At 39.7% G+C, this 25179-nt stretch overlaps 2 protein-coding genes and 1 long non-coding RNA gene across 4 annotated transcripts; 1 reads left to right on the forward strand and 2 right to left on the reverse strand.

The window, feature by feature from the left end:
- Positions 1 to 1146: 1146 nt before the first annotated feature.
- LOC138192590 (uncharacterized) lies at positions 1147 to 3038 on the reverse strand. Its single transcript, XR_011177812.1, has 3 exons — positions 2979 to 3038; positions 2270 to 2364; positions 1147 to 1516 (listed from the first exon to the last, which is right to left on the reverse strand). It is a non-coding gene; the product is annotated as an uncharacterized lncRNA (long non-coding RNA).
- Positions 3039 to 4302: 1264 nt separating this feature from the next.
- On the forward strand, positions 4303 to 15860 carry azi2 (5-azacytidine induced 2). 2 transcript variants are annotated; one of them, XM_069143236.1, is made up of 8 exons: positions 4303 to 4447; positions 6056 to 6309; positions 6990 to 7106; positions 7392 to 7497; positions 8470 to 8603; positions 8969 to 9033; positions 10408 to 10532; positions 13575 to 15860. In XM_069143236.1, exons 2-8 carry the CDS (start codon positions 6091 to 6093, stop codon positions 14015 to 14017), a joined length of 1209 nt encoding a protein of 402 aa, XP_068999337.1. In that variant the 5' UTR covers positions 4303 to 4447; positions 6056 to 6090; the 3' UTR covers positions 14018 to 15860. The 2 variants fall into 2 exon arrangements, with proteins under 2 accessions (XP_068999337.1, XP_068999338.1); XM_069143237.1 differs by having other exon boundaries at positions 7392 to 7491; positions 13575 to 15857.
- An 812-nt stretch (positions 15861 to 16672) lies between these two features.
- cmc1 (C-x(9)-C motif containing 1) lies at positions 16673 to 24449 on the reverse strand. The gene is made up of 4 exons (XM_069143238.1): positions 24360 to 24449; positions 23868 to 23957; positions 18605 to 18695; positions 16673 to 18386 (listed from the first exon to the last, which is right to left on the reverse strand). Exons 1-4 carry the CDS (start codon positions 24376 to 24378, stop codon positions 18266 to 18268), a joined length of 321 nt encoding a protein of 106 aa, XP_068999339.1. The 5' UTR covers positions 24379 to 24449; the 3' UTR covers positions 16673 to 18265.
- Between the last annotated feature and the right edge of the window lie 730 nt (positions 24450 to 25179).

Consider the following 25179-nt stretch of genomic DNA (forward strand, 5'->3'; position numbering starts at 1 on the left):
GTTTTCCCACTTCACGCAGGGCGAGACATGGCGAGGCAGGACTGATTAATAAATTGCCAAATAAATCTTCGTAATTTATTTGAAAAAGTATTTGCAAAAAAAGGGGAGATTTTCGTGTTTAATTCCATGACAACAAATCACTGGTGCTGCTTATACAAGAAACTGGTGATTGCAGCGGTGCTGTACTGTAGAACAGCCTGCCACAGAATAGAAACAGCCCTCCACATTTTAGGGGATTTTCCAAGATAATAAATGGCTAACGCATACTGCTCCGACTGACACTGGCTTTTGCTTGCCTTGACACAATAAGGTCAAAACATATAAAATAACCATTCCCTGTAGCTTCACTGATTAATTGAACAAAAAGTATTATATAAGATGAAAGTACCACGTTTGAAAATGCATTTAAAATGTTCAATATGTTCATAATACCAGTTTAACATTGAAATCGGCCATGAAGTAAAGAAACAGAAAATAATGTTTAAGACCATATTTCAGATGACAACTGCACTGTCATATTAAGTATTTGTATCTATGAACAATAAGTCTTAACTTCTGATTATTCAGTTGGAAGATTTTTGGATTATTAACAGACTTATTCATGAATACCCAAGTTAAGCACTGTCATGTATATCTATCAAACTGCAGTAGAAAGCACAGAGGGCTGTGAATCTTTCCTAAAATCAAAGCACTGAAGATGCTTTTAGAGAGCTAGATGATCCACACTGTGGTATAAACAGGAAGGACAGTGAATAGTCTAAAAGCTCCATGTAATCAAACAGAAAGCCGTGTCCTCAACTGTCCTGCACAGTGTGTTGTTGTATAGCAGGACACTCAAAGTGTGCATGACCAACACTGTTGAAGGTGACTAATATTGCACTATTGCTAATGTTGAATATACTATAATGGTTTGGATGAGACTAACAGAAGTGAAATAAATAATGCAAAGAAATATTCATTAGCCTGAACAACGGAATAATAACTTTAACTGACAATATTCCCTCTTGAATAAAGAAGCATCATCAGTACAACATCCAAAGCCAACTGTATGCTCATATTCTGAAAGAAACTAAAAAATGTTGTGCAAAAAACGACACAAATTTAAACTGTCTCAGTATTTTCTTTGTGATGAAATATTTTACAACAATTAGTTCTTTTAGAAAATATTTGGAAACAATTGGAACATTTATCTAAAAATCGTCTCTATGTTCTGTATATCTGTTTTGAGGAGATACACGTGACAGTTTGTGGCCTTACTGCCATCATCATGTCATTTGTTGGCTTTTTGTCTGCCACTGTTACCTCCGTCAGTCATTTGACCTCGATGACCTTGTGTAATCAACCCACTATGTCAGCCATCAGTCATGTGTCACTCTGCAGTCGTCCTGTCCTGTCCACCGGCCTGTGAACTCAGCATCCTCAGGTCCTCTCTGCTCGCTCCACTCACAAACCTGAAGCCCTCTATGACCAATGTCTCTCCCTCTTCCTCTATGCTGGCCAAATACTCGTGCTGAATCTGTCACAACAACAACAACAACAACAACAAGCACATTAGAGTATTGTTCTATGGACACCTTGCCTGAGGTAATTTGTGTATCCACCATTTTTAACAACTATCTTTCAAGGCTGTTGTAATTCTACTGACCAAAATAACAGTTCCTAAATCAAAACCACCTGCATTAAAGGTATTTCTGAAAAGAAAAGCAAATGTCATTTTTCTTATTCTGCCTAAAGATTGTGGAAAAAGTTTATTTATTTGTCGCCCCCTGTGGCACTGAGAGGCTGAGCATACAGTCCACAGTTACACTTAAAAGGTAAAAGAGTTAAGCAGCTTCTGTGTCAACCATTATTTATGTTGATAGATATTCAGTTTACGAATACATAGTGTTTTGCTGCTGAAAGGGCAAATTTACTGTATTGCTATGCAACTGTAAGGAAGTCAAGTAACCTGTCCACTTGTGACCTGATTACAGAACGAATGTTGCGGTCCTATCTGCTTTATTATGGGCTGTAAAGATAGGCATAAATGCAATAAACAAATATTGTGGCTGGCTGACTGACACGTAATGAAAGAGCTGCATTGTCAAAAGGGAAAAGAAGACTAACCTCATGTAAGCATGAGGCCGACTGAGTTCCCTGAAGGCAGTGGTTAATACTTTACAAATACAAATACTTTGTTTAGGTTAAAGGTTGAGCGTGGTCTGTGTCATAGTCATATGGTTCCATGAGGTTTTGTACAAAGAATTCGCTTTCCTGTCAGTCAGCATACCATTCTGCTCCGTTTCTGGCTGGAGGGGCCTACTGATGTGCTCCAGTCGAGCATCTCCTCTATGTCTCTCATCAGCAATTCAGCTTCTGACAACACTGTAATGACATTGACACAAAAACCGAATAGTAGTCCCCACTTCTGAAGTGTTTCAGCACTTCTGATGACATGCCAAATGTTCAGTTCCAGGGCACGGCACGACATTGTCAACCTAGATTCTTTTAAAACAACTGAAAATATAAAGGCAAAATTATAAACATAAAAACAGGAAGTGGTGATGCAATGAAATGAAAGGTTTTGCTGGAAATTTGGATATAAAATATCACAAACACCCAGACGTATATCTACAACACCAATATATACACGTGGGCTTCAACCGAATGTGGATGAAGGCGTGGACTGAGGAAAGAGAAAGAGGTTTACAGGATGGGAAAAACATAGAGGACTCACTGGTTGGTTGGAATTGTTACATAAGCCTAAAATCATCACAACAATAACGTGAACTTCAGAAAAGAAATGTATCTCGCATCAAGTTATTTACTCTCAACCACACTGGCCTCAAACCAAGATGAATGTCGTGCCAAAAAAAAAGAAAATATGGGCTACATACTAGCTTGGGCCTGTGAAGAATAAGGTAACTAAATGACTATTTATGAGAAGGAAATGACTAAAATTGCATGATCGGTTGCTAATATGCAAGTGCTGGACTTACACTGCTGAGTCTTCAAGATGCAGACTTCGGGTTCCTCTTCACATGTCATGTCGCTGATGTTTGCAGCTTCTTCCACAGTAAAACAAAAGTTTCTATCTTACACTTTTTGTGTTATTTAAAATGATCAATTTAGCATATTTAGATATGATTTAATACATTAAATTTAGCAAATTATTAAATCTTAATAGCAGTGAATATGATAAATTACAAAATCCACAAAACACGGAAGTGACGACCAACATTAGACATCACTAAAACAATACATGTACATCAAACTATTAAAAAGTTTCACATTAGAGTACATAATGTCTTGATCAACTATCACAGCTGGACATTTGATTTGAAACATATCTCTGACTGGCCAATATTTATATAAGTACTTGTGCTTTATATTTCAAATAAATACAGATATATGAAATCATAAACCATAGTTCAAGTGGGGACTAATGTTCATAAGTCACATTTTAAAGTTGTTCTGAAAATGGCCAAGAAAGATAAAGTGATCAGGATACAAAAATAAAAAAAAAGACCAGCAGCTTTTATTCTTTGGTGATTGATGGTGATTTGGTGGTTAGGAACCAGCTGGTTAGCTACATCAATATTTATCCAAGCCCTTTTGACTGTGACAGAAAATATAGCAAAACGTGTGTTCTGTTGTATTATCTATAATTTTCTTTTTTGTTTTTCTATATTTGGGCAGCATCACTGGAAGTTAACCACGACGTGAGAAAAGTTAGCCAACTTTGGGCTGTGCTGTCTAGTCTGCTATCGTTAGCCTAACTTAGCACGGGGTTACCTCGTCTTATATTAGACCGTATTTAAATGAAGCAGGGTTTAGGGCAGTCATGATTTGTATTTCTTCTCCTTTATATAGATGTTTTGTTTTTAATCAGTGCCTACCACCTGCTTCTTGTCCTTCGCTCGTCATGTGGTCCCCCGTCACCGGTCACGTGGCACCATGATCCAGAAAAGACCTCAGCCCCTCAGGTGACTTTATATATACATATATATATATATATATATATATATATGTGTATATATAAAAAAAAATACATACATTTATATATTTTATATATTATATAACATTATATTAAAAAAAATATATAAATATATATGTATATATACAGCTTCATCGAAGCATATAACTACTTCTTTTAATTTAAATCTACTCTCAGTCTGAACTGTAATGTCCACGACGCACTAAATAGTTTACCACGAACAAAACAAAAACAAAAACAAAAAAAAGTGTGACGCGTTTATATTTACACGCTTTTATTTTGAAAAGCTTTCAGCCGTCAAGTGACTCCCGGAAGTTTTTGTTTCTCTCACCTGTCAGCTCGGACGAGACGCGGTGCAGAGTGTCCGAGCCTCGTCTCTCCGCTGTCCCTCAACAAACAGCCGCTCTTTTTCTCTTTGTCTCATCCTCCGTGGCCAGTCGACACCTAATTGAGGACAAACATCTCCCCGCGGTGAGTGAAAGTCGAGAGGAAGAAATAAATCGCCTCCTTGTGCTCCACCGAGCCAGAAGACGCTAGCTCCGCTCAGCTAGCTGTTATCATCTGAGGAGATCGATCGTTTTGATCACCGCGGCTCTGTGGTGGTGTATTACACGTGATGCTTTCTGAAGGTCGTTGTCTCGTGACCGTGTTATTTATTCATGCAGCATATTATATATTATTTTTTTTTTAAAACAACCACGTCCCGGTTGTTTTGTCGGTTGTCAGCAGGGTTCACGGAAGCTAACGTCACAGCGTTAGCATCGCTTCAGGCTGGGTTCATTGATTGTTTACATGTCCGTGAAGTCTGCCTCTTTATTCTCAACCACGGCTCCTCTTTGCTTTGAGGGACCCTGGTAGTCGGTTTGCTCCCCCTGTGTTATTGAGACAGGTCAAACGTCCCTCTTGGTTCAGATCCACGTTCACTTTCGTTTTGACTTGCTCGGGTTGTTTCCGTTTCACCGAGCTCGTCCTTTAAAGTCATCGACTCTAACTGAGGCTCGTGTCGTGCTTCGTGTCGTGGATCTAAACATCCTGTGCAGAGTTACTGTGCTGAAACTTATTTCTCCACCAGCGGTCGGCCTTCATTGTTCAAAAAAAAAAAAAAAAAAACTTGGCTCCTCTGTGTTTGCTGCATCATCGCATGCTGACATCATCAACTCGCTTCAAGCTGCACTGTCTCTGCTGAACAAACCCAGGAGGACGTGGGTTTAAGTCCGTGTCGGTGTGAAGGAGCTTGGATGGCCTGCTGAAACTCTCCAGCTGGACTGTGTCACATCTGTATTCAGGTCAACGTGAGACTTTTCTCTGCACCTGTGCACAATCAAGAGTTTGTTTCTGCGTGTAAAACTCGAGAGAATCGTTTCCTCCAAATGTGTTTTGCGTGTGCACTACTTCATGTACACGACCAGCTCAAGCAGCCATGGATCCAAAGACGCAGGCCGACACTTAAGTGCACACGACCCGTGTTGAAAACCGCAAACCGTTTTCTGTTCACACCATCTGTGTCTCTTACATTACAGACTTTTTCGTGACACCAATGCTTTGAAGCTTTTTAATAAATTGTTCCTGTGATTTATCGCAACATTATATTCCACAGAATTTAAACAGATGTGTTTGTGAGAGTAAACGTGCATCTATAATTAAGTACACACGCACCTTGTTCACATACCTTTACAATCAGCTTCATCAAACTCGCGTGTGTGTCAAAGCCAAACCGGTTTGGTTTTCAAAATATAATAACAGCAGTCCTGTTTCCCACCGGGGATTTTTATGGTAAAAAACTCTAGTGATGCCTTTTGTGAAACAATTGTTTGCATTGAAGAAACAGACGACCATCCCTTCAATAAGCATGTGTGGGGAGGAGAGTGACACCTACAGATGTTAATTGTGTCAGAACAACATTACATTGCTGTGATGCTGTGTGATTGCAGGATAAGAACAACTAATGTTAATTATTTATTGAAACTGTAATTTTTTTTTTAATTATTTGTATATATATATATATATATATATATATATTCCTTTACAAAAAACCGATTTGACAGTATGAAAATGAAAGTCTTTATGTCATCCCTATAGGTCTTCTATCTGCTACAGAGTAGGCCTGTGCAGGCATGGAGCCCCTGGCAGTGGATGATGACATTTGCATCCTTAAACATGAGACAGCCTACACTGCTGCTGGTGAGAGCCCTGTGTCGGTGTGCGCCGGGGACGAATCTGTTGCGTCCCACTTCGCCTTGGTCACAGCGTATGAGGACATCAAGAAGAGGCTGAGAGACACGGAGCGAGAGAACACCTTGCTGAGGAAGAGGGTTAAGCAGCTAGAGGACAAGGTAAAAGTGTCAATGGAAAAATAAGGGGTGTTGGCCGAAGGGAGAAGAGTGAGATAAAAGCTGAAGTAAAAGGACATCCTGTTTATTCTGTTGGCTAAACAGCCTGAGAGTCAGGATTAGAAACCGTGAGCTACGGCCAAAAATAAATGAAAACAGAATTATGGACAAACACAAAATGCTTGGAGAAAGTTCAGAAAAAGTCAGCTAATTGAACACCACACTGCAAAATTCTCGGCTTTGGGAGAGTCTGCATGCCAGCATCATTAATATTGTTGGCCTCCAGTCAGAATTATAAAACAATGAGAAATAAATGTGCGCTGTCTAAAACAGAGAAGAGGTCTGGAAAAGTATGGCATTGACAAACATTGTGCTGGAGCATTACACGGTGGAGGAGAAGGCTCCTGAAATTGGATTCAAAAAAGGATCCAGTAAAATACACAGAGAGCTGTGTTGACAGGAAGAGCTTTAATACAGATGGAGAGCTAAAATGAAAATGCTCTACACAATGTGGGCAGAGCACTAGCATGTCGACATATCTTCAATCTCTATATCACTATTTGTTTCATCCACTCTAACATGTAGCCCATCAAGATAGGATGTGGTGGGGTAAACTTCCGTCCTAGAATGAAATTGATCTCTTTTATCTTCTCCTCTTCGTGTTCTCTCTTTCACCTTTATAGCTCTTCCGGCCCGATGCTCCTCCATCAGAGGGTCCCCAGTATGTGAACAAGGCTTTCAGTGCTTACCGAGGTATCTATATAGAGAAGGAGGACCTGCAGATGGAGCTTAACAAACTGGTGCGTTCACTGATCAATTTGACCCTCACACAAACTGACACTGCAGCCAGACACAACAATCAAGGCTGAAACATTGTTGATTTTTAAGTTTAAGGAGAATAAAGAGAGTTTTTGTCTTCTAACTAATTCTTCTGTGATTTTGATTCAGAACTAAAGTAAAAAAAAAACACACAAAAAACAGAGCTCATGATATCATATGCACCGATCATACTGGGACTGAGAGAGCTTGGTGCACTCGGTCCTCTTCCTCCCCCTCTACCTCACTGTCCTGTTTTTCTCGGTCAGAAAAAGGAGAAGAGCGAGAGTGAGAGGTTGCTGACGGAGCAGCTCCAGGCCAAAGAGTTGGAGCTGCTTCAGCTGAGGACAGAGATGGAGACCAGCCAAGGTACAGGTAGAGCACACGGCCTGCTTTCTACTCTGTGTAACAGCTGTACACTGCTCTCAACACTGGATGAGCCATGGATATTGTTTTAAGCACTGACAAAAGTACACATGGCATACATTTATTTTACTCGTGTATGATTTTGCAAAGACCTTTAGATGTGTATTAGGTACAACAAAAGGGGAAAAAAAAAAATCATCTGACTAAAATGATAGAATAGATTTATTTCTGACATAGTTCGATAATTTGGTCTTTGAGGCAAAGCAAGTAACCCCTTACTATGTCAAATTTGTATCATACTCAATATTACCCTGAACAATATTCTAAGATACTGAATACTTCACTTGGGGGCAGCACCTCAACCCTAAACCAAAGGGGGCAATCCACCTATTTCCAGCAGAGAACTGTGACTTGGAAGGAGCTCACTCTCATCCCAACCACAACACACTTAGCTGCGAACAGTCCCTGCTGAAGGTCACAGGCCGATGAAGCCAACAGAACCACATCATCTGCGAGAGGCAATTCTGAGATCCCCAAAACGGACACTCTCCTCCTCTGAGCTGCCCATTGATATCTTTGATATTTGAAGTGTGACACTAACATGTACTTAAGTACTTGTCCTTAAGTATAATACTTGAAGAAATATTTTAATTAGTTAAGATTATAATACTATGACCAACCACATCAATTTACTGTTTACACATTAAAAGAAATAATACAGTAGTAGTTACTTCACTCAAGTACAATTTCAATTCAGGTACATTTACATAATGGACCTCTTCCACCACTGTATAAAACCACATATTAGAATGTTTTGCTCAGTTAACTGTGGCACCTTATCTAGAAATAACCGATGGTATGGATATAGAAGACGCTCTCATTGAAGCAATAACCACAACATGCTTTATGTACTGAACATTTTGACGTACCAAATATCTATAAAAAATAATTTGATTTAATGTTATATGTCTTTGCACCTAGTGATGAAGAGCCTGAACAGCCCACAGGACTACTGGCAGGTGGACAGGGTCAGCACTGAGCTAAAGATCCACGAACTGCAGGAGGAGCTGGAGAGAGTGACGCTGGAGAACAGCCGGCTGCTGGAGAGAAGTGCTGTAAGTGAAGAGGGGGAAGAAAGAATTAAAGAGGAGAGGATGTTGGAAAAGGGAGGACAGAGAAAAGAAAGGGTGAGATGAGAGGAGCCACGGAGAACAGCCCTGGAAAACAACAGACTCCTGGAGAGATGTGGCGTAACAAAAAAGGAGGAAAAGGGACAACGGGTGTTCGGGCAGTGCGAGATACAGAGTAGTGGGGAGAGGTGGGAATGAGGAAGAAGGCACGGAGGATATGCTGCAGCTATTATGAGGAAAAAACACATTTATTTTTGAAAAAAAAGAGGAAGATGAGTATGAGTTGATGTTGAGGGGACAAGGCCAAGTCACAATGCAATTCAAATTGGCATGACTCACCTCTGTTGCAGGAGGAACCCCATGGCCATAACGGACCAGACTTGGACCAGACCTGTGATGCAAAGTATAATGCAAGGTAAAATGTTTTATGAATATCACTGAAGAGTGGAGGCCAGTTCATTGGCCAACTGTCATTTCTTTGACCACAAATGACAACGCAGCCATCAGTGTAAACACTCGATTAAAAGGTTTCATGTTAAAATTAGACTACGGAGACTCTGGCGACATCTTTTGCCGAGAACTACAGGACACACAAGGACAATCTGGCCAGATTTAATAAAGTGAATTAATATATTTATTCATTTATTCATTATTCATTCAGTCTTTCGAGTTGAAGCTTGTAAATGTAATGCCTTCCATGGTCATATATAGTTTTTTCCAGTCCATGTTTTCCACTGCAAAGCATATACTGTGCACAACTTAATATTCACTGTCATGTATCTGTATTCACTATGGATTGTACTTCTCCTCTTTGGCCACTAGAGGACGGTACAGCGTCAAACATCTATGATGTGCAGATAACCTCATAAGCGATTCAACTTTTTAGACCCTTAACACTTGTATTCAGTAGAAATTGTTTAAATTTTAATCCGGTGTTTTGATGTGTCCAAGGTCGATGCCATATGGAATTCCCCTACATGTACTTGATTCCCTGTGAGTGAGCATTTGTTCACATTTAATGAAGAACATTCTCTTCATGGTGTATCATAATGATTGGTGATTAATTTTTAGCAGCACAAAAAGCTTTCCTTGCAGGATTTTTTTTTTTTGCTGTCGGGAGGTGTTAGACGTTAAAGCAAGCGTTGATTAGATTTTGCATCTTTACATAAGGTGTGGAGAGGACAGTTTGTAGGTGTTGCAGTGCTCAAATACCACCATCATCGTTTATTTGTTATCTTTTACCACATTCTTGGTTTTTAATGCATTTAATGCTACCGGGTGATTTAGCATTAAATCCATCCATACAGTTCAAAAACAGCATCTCTGTCAGACTTCTGTGTGAAATATGGTCTCAATGGAACTAAATAATGTGAACTCATGCTCTTCTGTGATTATGCTCGAAACCTGCGAAACCACTCCGTGACTTGAAATCAGCACAGTCAGAGGTGGTGTTAAATGTGTCAGCAAAAGAAGCAAATCGTATGGCAGAAATAGTTATCACCATGAAGCCACTTTTACATCCTGGAACTTTAGCAAACAGGTGAAAATTGCTTGAGTTTAAGGACGGGGAAGTTGTCTTCAAAAAGTGTCTTCCTTTTCGAGTACATATGGCAATATAAAGGATATTTCTGAGTGGTACGGTAGTGAAACTATGAGCCACAGTATGCCACACAGCTCATGATTTGTACTACATGAGATCCAGTTGAATGTTTCTAACGACACAAGGTGTGTCGAACGGCACAAAAGCTTTTAACTTAACGTTTAAATGAATTGTTGTGTTCACCTGCAGGGAGAGGAGCATGCAGCAGACATACAAGGCTCTGTGCTGTGAGGTCTCTCGTCTCCATTCAGAGATGAAGCACCAAACAGGCCTGATTAGGAAACTCAGGCCATCGATCAGCGAGACAAGACAAGGTGAGGAACACACACACACACACACACACACACGCACACACAGACAGACAGACACACACACAGACAGACAGACAGACACACACACACACAGACACTTACAAACATGTTGGTGAGTTCATGCTTTCACCACTGCTGTTAAGTATTTGAATCATCATTCCATGCTTAATTTCCATTTCAGTGTATGTGATAACCCACAACTCTGCTCCCCTGCTGCCTTTTCACACCACCCTGTATATACAGCTGGGGGGCGTTTCCTGTATCCCCTATATTTCCTTTTGTATTTTACACAGGAGGACATCCTTGAAATCTTTGTACAGGTTCCTTATGTCTTCTAGGCTACCTTAAAAACAATAATATTTTTACCCTCAAAAATCAGGTAATGTTTTCTCCTATTTTAATCATTTTGATCATGTTTTATTTTTCTTTGTTTCATATTTTAGTATTTCTATTGCAAAACTTTCATATTGTATGTGTCTGTGTGTAGCCTGCTGTGCATCTAATTCAACATAATTTTATTCTTCACCCATGGAAAAAAAACTCAGTCAAATATTGTAATACTGCTATTGTAGATTTTACACACATACGTGCACACAAACACCTCCCCACCCCCCAAATAGCTTGCATATGACAGCAGTGAAGGAAAATGAGCAAATATTTTTTACAAAAAATTATTCAAATCTAGTTACAAGTGTGTATATATATATTTTTTAACAGCCAATAAAAAGAAGTGAAATGTATCTAGAGAGAAGAATGTTTATCTGATCTGACGTTGAAAAATCTTTAACCTGGCTGTCAGCTAATGTCAGATTTATGGTTTATGAGCATTTGAAGTATGACACACTGCTTTTCTACACAAACACTAATGAAATGAAATGCGAGGGTTATTAAAGCCTCTGTAAAGTAAAGGCAGTGCTCTTCTAAAAAAGCACTACTCACTAAGGAGACTTCTGCTGCTCCTCGGTGCAGTAGGTATGCAGTGTGGATATAGACTGTGGATATTATCAAAGTACACAAAACACTTCGATAAAGGACACCATGAAACGGTCTGCCGTTCCGTTCCCCTCCCTCTGCGGTGATGTACGCTGCCCGAGGAGGGATTACTCTGATGTCGATTCCTTGGAGTGTCAGAAGAGGACCAGGAGGTGAAAATTAGAACGAAATATGGCAAGAAAATAAATCTTGTCCTATTTATTCCACTGAATAAGAGGGTAATCCTGTAACTTAGATGAGGCAGATGGAGTGAAATAAGGAAAGCAGGAGTGGCAGAGAAAGGGAGAGGGGGGTCGAGGGAGGGGGAGGAGAGTGTGTTATGTATTTATTCAGTCATACTGTGCATCTGTATTCTTCTAATGTTCCTCCTTTGGAATCACTTTTATTCAAATCCCAGACTCGGGAGACCATCTCATGGAAGCATAGCGATGAGGGATGGATGGATAGATGATGTGTGGATGGAGAGAGGTATGGAAAAAAAAAAAAAAAAAGCAGAATCAGATACTCTCATTTAAACTTTATTATTTGCTCAAGATGATGATTTGATGGCAAAGCAATGATGTGTGTGTGAGATTAAGACATCTGATTTGTGTGTGGATCTGCTTTGTAAAATACCAGAGTGGCTTTGTTTATGTATCGAGGTTTGTTTGATGAGGTTCTGTTCCCAAGAACAAAATCTAATTATTATTTTGGATATTTACTTGATTCACAGGCGGTGACATTTACATGGTGGCGAGGTTTTATTGTGTAAGTGTGCTGCATGGTGTCAGATTTTACACCATCAGGTCTATTATTCAGTTAGAGATCAAAAAGGCTTTGTTGAACGCGACTTAGAATTTTTCAATCTCTTTAGAAACCAACGTTTAATCCACGTGTAAATAAGTGCAGAGATGCAATCACGGTGTCAAATCAACAAAAAAAAAATCTCCTATCAGGAAAAAATAGATGGCTTGATTTAAACCGGCAGCTGTTTTTTTTACAGACAGATGTGGTGAAGTTGAAATAAGAAATCTGTTTCAGTCCAAAAAATGTAAGAAATTTATTGTAACAAGATCAAGTTAAAACCTTGTTTATGATATATGAAAGGCTAGAGAGGGCTTTTAATTTGAAACGAGCACTTTTCATTTTGAAAGTATAAAGGAAGTCATGGGCATTTGGCTGACCAATGATGTAACTTCATCACTCAGTCACTGATATTTACATTTATAAAGCTGTACACGCTTTTGCAGTCCACACAAAATCAGACAGGATATTTGCTCTTCAGTATATCATTTGATTTTATTGCCTGCTAAAAATTAACTGAGAAATGAACAATGAATCATATAAAATTCTGTCATACAGTATGACTGTTGATTACAGTTAAAGTAATTTGGTTAATGACAATTACCAACACATAATAATCACTGTTTTCAACTATTCTTCAATCACACCCATGATTATTATTTTTTTGTGCTTTGTTAATGTATCTACAGTTGCAGTGTAAGTGCACTGAAATTGAACTGTGCCAAATATTTTTTTTTTAAATGTATTTCCTGAGGAAGGTATTAGACTTTGAAAGGCTTTTTTTCAATTACCAGTTTATTAAAATGGCAAGTTGTTAACGAGCTGTGGACTTATGACACCACCTAAAATGTATTCTTGATCATTTATTATTTGTTACATATTTTCATCTTCAAAAGGGGGACCACACTCCTAAAATAGAGAGTAAGACTGACCAAAATATATATTTAATTGATATATCAGGCAGAAGTTGATGTAGTATGTCTAATAGTATCACCATACTATAACAATGACATTTGTAGCTTAAATATAACCATAGAGATGAAGTGTTTTAAAAAGATTTGCTGCCACTGATGTCCTGCTTCCATTACTGACATTGCCGCAATCACTGTGTGGACAGCCTGTGTAGTCAGATCTCATGAGATGAGAACAATTTGCAATTCTTTGTACAACCACATCCGCCCTTTGATTGCCCCTCACTCTCCTCTGTTCTCCTTCTATCCTTCATTGTGTCCCGCTCTGTCTGTCCCCTCCACCTGTCTCTGTCCTCAGCTGCCTCAACAGTTCCAATCCAGTGTCTGGACGACGTGGAAAAGAACAACAACCACCCAGTTCCTCGGGCACCAGTGACTCGTCCCCCCAGCGCCCCCCCGCTCCCCTCATGCTCTGGCCGCCCCTGCCCCCCTGTCAGCAGCCCTTCGGTCAACCTGCTGCCTGACAGTCTGAGGGAGGACTGCTGGTACAATGGGCCCTGGCCCTCTCAGAGCTGTTCAGGAGAGGCTCTGGTCGGGAGCGACACCTGCTCCGTCGTGTTGCCCCCGCCTCCCCTGAACCAGGCCTCTCTGGATGACAGCTCGCGGTCCTTCCCCAGTCCCCCCAAGCCGAGCGACGCCATGTTCTGGGAGGGACACTCCGCTGCATCCAACTCCTCATCCTCAATGGGAAACTGCAGTCCCAGGAGCCCTCCCAATACAGAGTGGGCCAAGCCGTTTTAAGATAAACTTCAATGGGAGAATAGATGATTAAATAGGGGTGGAAAATACACGAGTGGAAGAATGAACAAACTCTCCGACCCTGCCACATAGCTACCACCTTACCTGCCTTAAGTTGATGAGACCGCTCCTCCAGGGTGGAACAGACCGGACCTACTGGTTATGGGAACTTACTGAGGCCAGAAGAGGCCTTTTTTCCGAGGTAAAGACTGTAAACTCATGAATTTGCCATCTCTGCACACCGCATCGGTGAACATATCTGACTCTGCATAGAAAAAGTTGGCGAGAGACCCTCAACAGAAATAGTTTGTCCGTGTGTATGTGTCCTTGTATGCACACATACGTGTGTGCAAGCATGCATACATGCCGTTTAATTTGAGCGTGTGTATGTGTATGCACATCAAACAGTGTGCCTGTGTGTGCAGATCAGTGTGTGGGCACCTTTCGCCTGCCTGTATCTGTATCTCATTATAATAAACCTATTAGGGCTCAAAGGGCCTCTTTCTCCATGTACTGTGGCCAGTGAGGACTGGAGCCGCAGCATAGTACTAGAATTTGTATACCTGTACTCCCTCCAATGCAAGTCTTTTTACATTTGATCACTGTAAATTATACAAGGTATGTAGTCCCATGTTTGTCTCATGATCACGTGACGGAGGTGTCTAGGTGTGAGGATTTGATGTTTGTTTTTGTACTGTGGTGGAGGCAGACATATAGTCACTGTAGGGTAATTGCAGATTTATTTATTTTTTTGTCCAGCTACCAAATTAAATCTTTTCCTCCCAAAAATTATTTTTTATTAAAATCCATATTGATAATTATCAAAGCAGGCTGTCAATCTACCCACGGCTTACTGAATGATTTTGAGAATACAATATTTGGATGAGAAAAGAGAGAAAGAAATCCATTATTTTTATCTCAAATGTGTGGCTTTTTGAACTAAAGCACTTCACCTGCACCCAAAAAGGAAAAACTGTCTCTTTAAACCTACCTGTTATCACGTATTTGGATTTCTCAGATCTACTTGTTGTTTGTTTTCTTCTCTCAGCTCTTAAGGGACATGTAGATGTAAGGCTGTGAATTGCTGGATATTTAATAGGCCTTTAAACATGAAGGACTCCTGGAATACGACATATACACTCCCCCGTATTTTGAGAAGCTGAATTCAAATGAGGTTTGTTTTGAAGAATAGAAAATGTACCTAAACTCTGCACTGTGCTGATGTCAGGCTTGCTGTTAAGTGATGAGGGAAGTTTGTAATCGATTTTTTTTTTTTTTTTTAATAGTCAGATCAACTGAGGGATGTACAAACAAAAATAAGTTATCTGATAAACGGAAGGAAGAATGTGCATATCTGTATAAATGTATATGGTGGGCTTCAGTACTCGGCCAAACGTGGTTTTGCACTCTAAACTTTTTCTTTTTTTTCGCCCCACCCCGAAGACTTCTGATGTGTTTAAGAGCTGTCTGCGATGGTGGAAAGACAATAATGTTTTAACCTGAAGAAATGTGAGCAGACACATAGGTGCACAAAGCACAAAGGCCCGTGGTTATTGCAAATATTTTTTTGTTTTTCCATTTTCTCCAATCTGTTTCATAACTGTGGTCTTTCTGTTCTTAATTTTTAAGAGATGTTATTTTACAGCAGTAGTTTCATACTTCTGTAAACAATTTGCAAACCAAAATGCAATGTACAGTAGATATGGATTATATTTTAGATTTACTGCACTTCAGACTGTTTGTAAATATGATCAAATAAATGAATGAAAGGAAGCAACTGTGAGAGGTTTCTCTGTGTCTGTAGCAATAAGGTTCGCTGGTTTAATTGAATTAAAACTGCTGTAGGCATTGGCCTTTCAAGCTGCAATCATGTTTAAACCAGCAAACACATTTTGTTGTCTTTCTGTCCAGAAATACATTTTTGGGAGCTTTAGTTGATCTCTGCAAGAGAACAACTTCTCTTTTCAGATTCCAGCATCTTTATAAGATTTTCTCCAAATCATACAGATAAAAACTGAATATCTTGTGTTTCGAAAGGATGCAGACAAGAAATTTAAAACTAGATTTAGGGTCTAAAAACCTGCCATGTGCTGTCGCTTAAACGTAGAAATAAAAAAACCTAAACATCTGCCCACTGATATTTTTACATTATTTATTAAAAAAAGGATACTGCAATGCTCAAGTGCTGCATGCTGATATGTTTCCCATAAATACCAACCTCAGCCACCTGCTCGCTCACATCCATAGAACAGAAGTGTGGAGCCATTTCAGTCATCATGAGAAGAGAAAAACATATTTGAGATGGCAGGAGAGAACAACACTGTCACAGTATTTATGACAATATCTCATTACAATAACTCACTGACACCTTCCTCGTAATGTCCACTATTTGGTTCTTTGGAATTACAGATCGAACAATATAGGTGAGATGGTCGAAACATAAACGAAAGCACAATGATGAATGAAAAGGTAAAGTGGTTGTGATGTAACAGGAAGAGAACCAATTTGATCCTTTTATTAAAAATTAAAAAGTTAAATTGGCTGTCCTGTTAGTGTAGTCTGAATTTAAGGCCCCCTCCTAATTTCAAAGTACAAAAGATACTGAAACAAAGAAAAACTAAAGCTGTGACATTAAAAGAAGTGAAGCCAATAAAAGTGTCACATTAAATTATAATAGGTTTATTGGATGACAAATAGTTCCGACCCAGCGATCTGATTGGTCAACAGAACATTTAAACTATGCTCAAATCAGCATGAAGTACACCCTGCTCTTCACTTGAAATATCACTCCGCCTTCTCAATGGGAATATATAATTGGAATTGAATTTCATATAATATGCAATATAATGTTGTTTATATTTGTAATAGGCCTACTAATTGTGACTCATTTGGCAACATCTGGTCTCTTTAGGTCCATTTTTGTCGCTCCGAGCAGACGTACCATAACACTACAGATAGTCGCGCACTTACGATCCTTAAGCTTGACCGGTAATGTTTTAACACGACACGGTGCTAAAATCTTAAAAATACATGACTCCATCGATAACTTTTTTCATCGGATATCTTACTTACAACGAGATTGAGTGATCTAAGCAGTTTGGTGTTTCTATGTGCTGTATTTATTCAGTTTGAGAAACCATCTCTAGAAAGTAATAAAATGGACTAGAGCTCGTCTCTCTGTTGCTACGTTGTTACTAAGGGTCGGACTACTTCCTGGAGTGGTAAACACTGCATACATTACATTCGTTTCTACTGATGCGATTGATTGTTTTCCAGTTGTTAGTCATACCCCATGTGTTGCCATGGAAACGGAGGTCACACTAACAAAAAGTTTTATATTTTGAGAGGGAATTGTCCCACAATATGAATACATTTTGTTTACATATTTTATTTAGTTGGTAACTTGTTGTAAAATCGCAATATTACACTCGAGGGTGTGTTTTAACATCATTTATTGGCAGCTGACCGCATCGCTGTCATGCCAATAATCACGTTAAAGAACACCCTCCAGTGTAATGTTGCTTGTACTAAATCGGACAAATTGAACTGAAGAACACAGTGCACTGCAGGCTGCCAATTTTTAAGTTGAAGGTGTCTGAATGCGAGTGCTATAAACCTCTATAAAACACATATCATCATATAAGTTCAAATGAATCAATCAGAAGATGTTAAACATTTATCTGGGACAAAAAAAACATTCAAGAACATTTCAGGTTTTGTGTAAATTGCAACCTCTTTTAGTTTTTTTTTACTTTGTTGCAATTGAAAATGTATTCACAATGTCACATGATGTCGGTTAAATGACAGAGGTCTTTAACATATACTGTGCAAGACTTTTTATTTTCCACATCTTATTCAGATTCTTTGTAAATTAATACACATCTTCTACTGCATATGATTCTCCAAGCTCTGAGAAACAGCAACAAATCAGACACGTGACGATTTAGCCTCCCTCAGTTTCCAACTGCACACCATCAAAGCAGAAGAGCTGCACTTCTCTGAAGATCTTCAAGAAGGTGAAAGGTCTCGTGATACAACCAGTCCAATTATTTTAATGCAACATCAGCATAGGCATCATTTTGATTACACCAAAATAATTTCAGTCACTCATTCCACAGATTTAAGTAAAACACACAGGCCAACCCGGCCATACTGTCACCGTGTATCACAGGTGCGCCGGACTTGTTTCCAGGTTCTGCGCAGGGTCCGAAACTACGCACCTTACAAGATGTTCGGCTCTCATGTCGTTTATTACATGCTGGTTGGAAGTTTTTGTTTCCTGTTCTTGGTCGCGACCCCTGTCTTCTCATATTCCATTTTCTCCTGGATGTACTCCTGCTTACACTCTTCAAAAAACGCAGGGTCCTTGTAGCTGGTGGAAGACAAAAGGTACGGCAACATCATTATGATGGCGACTGTGCTGTTTGGAGACTACTGAGACCGGAGAGGCAATAGTTGAAAGTGTCAGCGAAGGGTGGGCCACAGTGGGTAAGCCCACGTAAAAGCTATTGGTGGGATAAAGTGGTGTAATAACACAGAGGGAGCCACCTTACTGTGTCTGTGCTCCAGACAGGAGTGCAAAATACTCACTGTTGCGTCAGGCATTCTTTCAGGGCTGCATTCTCCACTCGACACTTAAACACCATGAAGAAGCCAGATTCTTTACAGCAGTGGTTGAAGGCTGGAGGGAAGTGGAGAAGAAGGTGGAAAAGAGAGGAAAATATATTAGCAGAAAAAGAGGGAAACGGTTCAACATGTACAAACCCCATTTTCAGAAAAGTTGGGGACATTTAACGTAAAATGCAATAAAAACAAGAGTCTGCGACTTGTTCATTTTTATTCATCTTTACTTAATCAACAAACGTACAAAGAAAAGATTTCCAAAGTGTTTTCACTGACCAGATTAATTGTATAATGTAATTATAAATACATTTTGAATTTGTTGCCTACAACACACTCAAAAAAAGTTGGCATCGAGGCAAAATTAGAAAGAAAAGGTCATAGAATATTCAAGTTGGGAATTTAGAGAGACATATGCAGCTGTGAAAGTGACAGCTTTTCCCAGAGAATCAATGGTTTCTTCAGCAACACCACGCCAGGCCTCATTCTGCACGAGGCTTTGTAGACACAGTGTGCGTGTGCTTGACTTCCCTTACTGCAGTCCAGATCTATCTCCTATTGAAAATGCATGCCACATCAGAAGGTTGAGAATCAGACTACGGTGACCGCGGACTGTTGAGCAACTGAACTCTTGTATCAAGCAAGAATAGGCAAAACGTTTACTTGCGACAATCCGTGTCTTCAATTTCCAAACAATAAAAAAAGTCTAATTAAAAGGAAAGGTGATGTGATGTGACACAGGGCCTCAGCATTCATGTCCTAAATTCATTTGCAACATACAATTAAGATGGTCAGTGAGAACAGTGGAAATCTTTCTTTGTACTTTATTATTGAATAAAGGTTCAAGAGAATTAATTAAATTACAGATGTTTGTAACATTTTACATGAATTCACCATCTTTTCTAAGAAAGGGGTTCGTAAAATAGCCTCAATAAAAATGTATCCAAGCAGCTACAAGCAAAAGCGAGTTGGCTCCCGTTTCCACGAGGAACTTGTTCTTCGGTCGTGTCCCTTATCAAACTGAAACCCATGTTTCCTTGTTCATTGAAGCTCTAAACGTAACTGTACCGGCTGCAGAGTGGGTGTATCAGTGGTCGCCCTGTTTACACACATCCCACCATTCGCAAATATACACACATCTGTACCCTCAAGAATTAAATATAGGTTATGCTTCACCGATCACGGTGCCCGATGAGGCCCGGGCGTAGATGGTGTTTCTTACAATAACCAAGCTACAAAAACGGAGCTTTTCCAGAAATCATGTGCTCTGCGTTATTAGAAGCGTGAGACATGTGACATGAAGGCCACCGGTGTCATTAATGGACAAGAGCCAAATGCTTGTGAGTTTTGAAAACCCTTACGGACAAGAGAATTTGTGCAAATGGTTGCAATTTATTAAAGATAGTTACGTCCAAGTTTAACCTTTGCTACATGTCAGTCTCCTCTGACCCAGCTCAGTCTCTGTATAGATTAAAGTCTAATGGGATAAAAGCATGAAATTGTAGCACGCGGTAATTGTCACTTAAGATACAAACAAAAAGCCCCTCAATACGGATGCATCAGTGACACTGTGCCCAGACTAGTGGTGTATTTCCATGTTAAACGTGAGGTCCTTGTTGTAAACAAGGTGTTGAAGACTGAGTCTTCACCTTGTTAGCAAGCTCTTTCTCAAGGCTTTAATTAAAACCACTGCCCTCCCATGTCCCCTTTCAAATAACTGACATCATAATTACCTTTATCAGTGGCATCAGTATTATTATCACACAGATACTTTCATCAGGATGCAGATGTGAAAAAAAAAAAAAAAACGAACTGCAAAACCAATTTAGAGAAGCAGAACAGTGCGACTAATCTAATCAACAGACGCTTCATCCTTGTCCCATGGTAGTAATAGAGGCTGCAGAAGGGTCGCCTTTCTGATCGCATATCGGTAGCAAAACTATATCAAAAGAGGCTAGTTTTATGTCAGAAGAGCCTTTTCGAAAGAAAAGTGTGATGCCACCTTCACTTTAGGGCGTTTGGTTTGCCGTTTTTAAAGATGCAGAAGTGTAGCTTGGCAGCTAGTGGAAAGCAGAAGCAAGAGGCTTGAACATTCAGGGAGATTTGGAGCTTTAGTGGAAGACACAAGGTGTGAACCTCTAATACATAATTAGTTAGAGCAGAAAATAAATGGCAGGATTTGGAGCAAGATTTCTGCATTTCTAAATCATCAAATGAACGAATTATGAAACTCCAACTTAACAAGCTCCTTTTTCACTGCCAGTACCGACTCACTTTTTCACAAGGCATTTTTCTGGATTTCGTTCTTCCCTGCAGGCGCCATGTCCTCAATTCACTGTAGTTACTTAAGGGCAAGCAACGCCGCATGAAACTACTGTGACATCGTCTTCAATGCAACACAAACAAGAACAATGGAGGATATTGTTGGCAACCCAACAGAGGAAAGTCTGCACCTCCTCCATGTACCACAGTGAGGTTTTAATCATGTAGTCCAGTGAATTTAAAAACAAATTGTGGCCGCTATAGTAGGTTGGCAAGTTAACAATGGAGAGTTTGCGCCGGACACACACACGGTGAAACAGTAACTTTGACTATTCTCTCTGACCAATCAGTGGTGTACAGAGTTTTTAACTTTCATTATCAGATTAGCTTGCTTGGAACCTCAATGGAGGTGATACTTAAAAAGTGGCAGCTATCAGTACTATCCACAAGTTTTGCCTGAAGAGAAATCAAAAAAAGAAAAGAGTTGAGTAGATTCAAGCCAAAACAGAACCAGCAGTGGAAAAGGTGCAAAAGACGGAAAGGTAAATTGACTTTTTGTTTGTGCATGTTTTGGCTTTTGGGATCCAAACACGGGCCGAATGAACTCAATTTACAACCAATTAGCTTTCTGCAAATCAAAGTCTCGCAAAAATGCAACAGTACTCAATATGAAAGTAGTTGTCACTGAGTATGTGAGTTGTTCCAATAGTTTGATTCTGAAAAACACGTGACAGTATTAACATGAATCATCACAGCGGGACAAATCATTGTCAAGCAAAACTGCAAAGATGTTGTGTGCAGGTCAGTTGTACTGACTGTTTGAACAACAAAGCAGACAATATACAACCGGAAGGTGTTTGGAGGCATATATGCAGAGACAGGTAACACAGGAAAAGATTTTTTTTTTCACTTTTCTTAGTAATATACAATCATAGACATACATCCAGGAGCCCAGTGCAAACACAAACATACAGCATAAAAGCGGCGGATGAAGGTGTGAAAATGAGTGGAAAGAGAAGCAATGTAACGTGAGGGGGGTTTCCACTACCCACACTGCCACTGTCCCATTACCTCGGGCTGCATGTGCACAGCAGCTCGTGCAGGCTGTCATCAGATTTCTAGAAACACATAACCCATCGATGAGGCTGACAACTACTGGCATGCCAATTGGCCTGCTCTGCTTTTCAGACAAAATAAGAGCACATGAGAAACAGTGGCAGGAAACAGGATCAAAAGGTCAAGAACAGGAACAAGAAGGCTAAAAGACATTCCTTAGAAGGGAAATATCCAACAGATGATGTTTGACAACAGGTGATGGAGTTACCATGTAAAAAAAAAAAAAGAGTAAATTTCAGGGAAAAGTCAAAGTGAAACCAAAACTAATTTAATCAAAAGTATATCGTGTACAAAAAACAACGTGAACCTTGGTTTGGACCTCAATTCGGACTTTTAGGTGTAAAAATGCCCTCAGACAAAAAAGTGTGGCGAGTAGAGTACTAGAAGCAGATTTTCAGCAAAAAAAAAACAAACAATGAACATAAATTTAACACAAGCTTTGCATCATAATTTCACACAAGGTAACAGACAGTTCCTAAAACCAGCAGTGTTCTAGTGTGAAGCTCGACTCTAATGAGAACCAAATATTATTCTAAATTGATCAGAATGGGAGATTAATGATTCTATTCTACAAATCACTGCTCATTCACGCTGACATTAATAATGCTTCGGTTGTACAAATCCCTGACCTTAATTAAGAATGTAGTATTGTAGTAGGTTACCTTTTGACTTTTTATTTGAGAAAACTTTGATATTTTAGAAAATACAAGAATTTAGAAAAAATATGCAATTATACTGTTGGATTTAAAAAGGAATAACTGATTTCTCATTGCATAAGCATGCATGTACTTCAGGGGGGGGGATTGCACTGAGCAGTATGTAGAAAGACAACGTGCTTTGTGACTTTGTTTCACTGTACATAACATGTCTTGTTACATTTTACTTGTAAGATATTTCGGTCTGTATGCAGCTCTTTTGGAGGTTGTTGTTTACGGTGCTTTTGCACTCTTTCATGTTAGCTCACTGGCTTGTGTAGTACTTGAATTTTGACAGAGGGTAGTGTTGTCTCAAAACGCACAGTCCTTCTGATCTTACTGGAAATAACCGTAGCATTTGAATGCATCACCTGCCAACATATCTACAGGCTTTTATTATTTTACCCGGAAATGAACGTGTATTTGTGCCCTCTGTTTAACGCACACAATAAACACACCGATGGCTTCTGCCCAACAGCAGTAAAGAGGTACGTAGTGAAAAATAAACACTTTTGTGTTGTTGTGTTTTGTGTTTGGACGATTACAATTTGCACTGTTGTCGTGGGGTGTTTCGCAACGCCTGCGGCTTCCTCCAATGCTGCAAGATACCAATTCAAGACACTTTGCACTGGTAGTCCCTTTTCGCTACGTAGCCAAGATGGCGACCGTGGAGGGTGAAAAGTGTCCAGAGGTTCACACTCAAAAGTTTGACTCCATCCGGGTACTTACAGTGGACTGTATTTTTCCAACACTTGACAAGCGAACACACTTGTGCACTCCAAATAGTGAGCGTTAGCACACGAGTACACAATTCAAGACAAGAGCATTTGACTTCTCATCGCAAGAAAAGAACAGGCGAAACCAATTTTACTGATGGGTCCTTCTAAGACACCGATCACTGAGCCAGTCATTATTATTACGAGTCAAACACACCTGTGTTTTTCAGAAGGTCTGCCACGGGAAAGGTTTAGTTCCCCGTTAAACCGCCATGCGCACACGACTGACTGAAAATGGGGCCGCTGGGCTTTAAAACGTACTGTACCGACACCTAAAGAAATGTACAGGCATCAACTTACAGACAACGCATGTTTATTACTTCAAAAAAAAAAAAAAAAAACGATCAAATAACATCCTAATATATCTCACACACAGAAACACACCTTCAACCTTCTCAGCACAGAGCTCCCTGGCTTTCTCCCTCATCATCTTGGGGATCAGTACGTCCTTCTCCACATGTCTCAGCTGGACCTCTGCAGATGATGCAGGGCAACAAGAAAGGCACACGGAAATCATCATCATCATCATCATGTCTTTTTCTGGTAATTTTGAGAGACTTTTGCTGGAACACGTGTTGTTGTTGTTGATTTCATCCATGCAGATGACGAACAGGGTTCAAGGCAGTCAAAACCTTTAAACGTGGACCATTAATGACGGTGGCGGACACGTGACTTTGCTCACATATGAAGAAGTATTCATCGTTTGCCTTTCCTGGAGACAGCCGCTTAGCTAGCATTACTGTACACTACAGACACGAGTCTTCATAACGTTGGATATAAAGAGCGCTCAAAGAACATCTCGGATGCTTTTCTAATTGTCAACGGCGTGTCATGAGAGGCGTACAACGCATTTAAAACAGCACCAGTGATGATTACCTGCGTGTGTTGCCTCCATTACAGTGATGTTTCTCAAAATATTACAAAACTGAGCCAATGTGACCTCGCTCGCGAACGTTCAAAACACTTCCGCTGACGTAATCACGCGGTTTAAAGAACTACAAATCCCAGAATCACGTGCAGACCTCGCTTCAGTCATGCCCTGCGGACAGTCCGCGACACCTGACAAAGTGATGCTCCGACTGTCAAAAAGGTGGTGGTTTAGCTCCGCGGTTGTTTCATTACTATAGTCATTACTATAGTGGACAGTGGTAAATAATTCCTGTTGCTTTATCATCTAGGTTTGAAGAGACAGCCATAATAATAACAACAACAACAACAACAACAAGATGAAGTCTGGTATCATCAGTCATTGACCTTATCAATAATCACATCAAATCTGTATAACCACCTGAATGCAACAATATTCCTGCTAGAAGTTGATGCTAAACCCATATAAAATTAAAAATCTGATATTTTGTTGAGACTGTGCCGAGGAGCTGTAGACTTGATTTTGAATAGCCTGTCTGAAGCTATACGGTATATCACTGTAAGGACTGCATACTGTACTGAGGTGGTCTTGTTTATATCTATTTGTATTGGTTTTTTTTTAATATAACTGTGTCAGGGTCATGAATGGATTAGTACAGATTAGTATGTTCATTTGTTAACAGTCTTTTAAAAGTAATCTAAAAATACATTTTGACAGGTTGCAGCAGCAAAAGCACAGGTTGAAGGGGTATGATAAACACTTGTGCTTTTCCTTCTATGGCATGCTTTGTCAGCTTTATATAATATATTGTAGTCCATTTTAACATTA

The sequence above is a fragment of the Embiotoca jacksoni genome, unplaced genomic scaffold, assembly GCF_022577435.1.
Source record: "Embiotoca jacksoni isolate LCO1_2020_lvr unplaced genomic scaffold, fEmbJac1.0.p SCAF_11, whole genome shotgun sequence".
Taxonomy (NCBI): domain Eukaryota; kingdom Metazoa; phylum Chordata; class Actinopteri; family Embiotocidae; genus Embiotoca; species Embiotoca jacksoni.

What these genes read in the sequence shown, in the direction of transcription:
- azi2 (XM_069143236.1), top strand. Translation starts at nt 6,091, where the DNA reads ATGGAGCCCCTGGCAGTGGATGATGACATTTGCATCCTTAAACATGAG. An exon ending in GGAGACCAGCCAAGGTACAG is followed by an intron (nt 7,498 to 8,469) that starts GTAGAGCACACG and finishes CTTTGCACCTAG; the next exon opens with TGATGAAGAGCCTGAACAGC. An exon ending in GGCTGCTGGAGAGAAGTGCT is followed by an intron (nt 8,604 to 8,968) that starts GTAAGTGAAGAG and finishes CCTCTGTTGCAG; the next exon opens with GAGGAACCCCATGGCCATAA.
- cmc1 (XM_069143238.1), bottom strand. An exon ending in CTGTGCTGAGAAGGTTGAAG is followed by an intron (nt 18,696 to 23,867) that starts GTGTGTTTCTGT and finishes ACTTCCCTCCAG; the next exon opens with CCTTCAACCACTGCTGTAAA. An exon ending in AAAGAATGCCTGACGCAACA is followed by an intron (nt 18,387 to 18,604) that starts GTGAGTATTTTG and finishes GTCTTCCACCAG; the next exon opens with CTACAAGGACCCTGCGTTTT.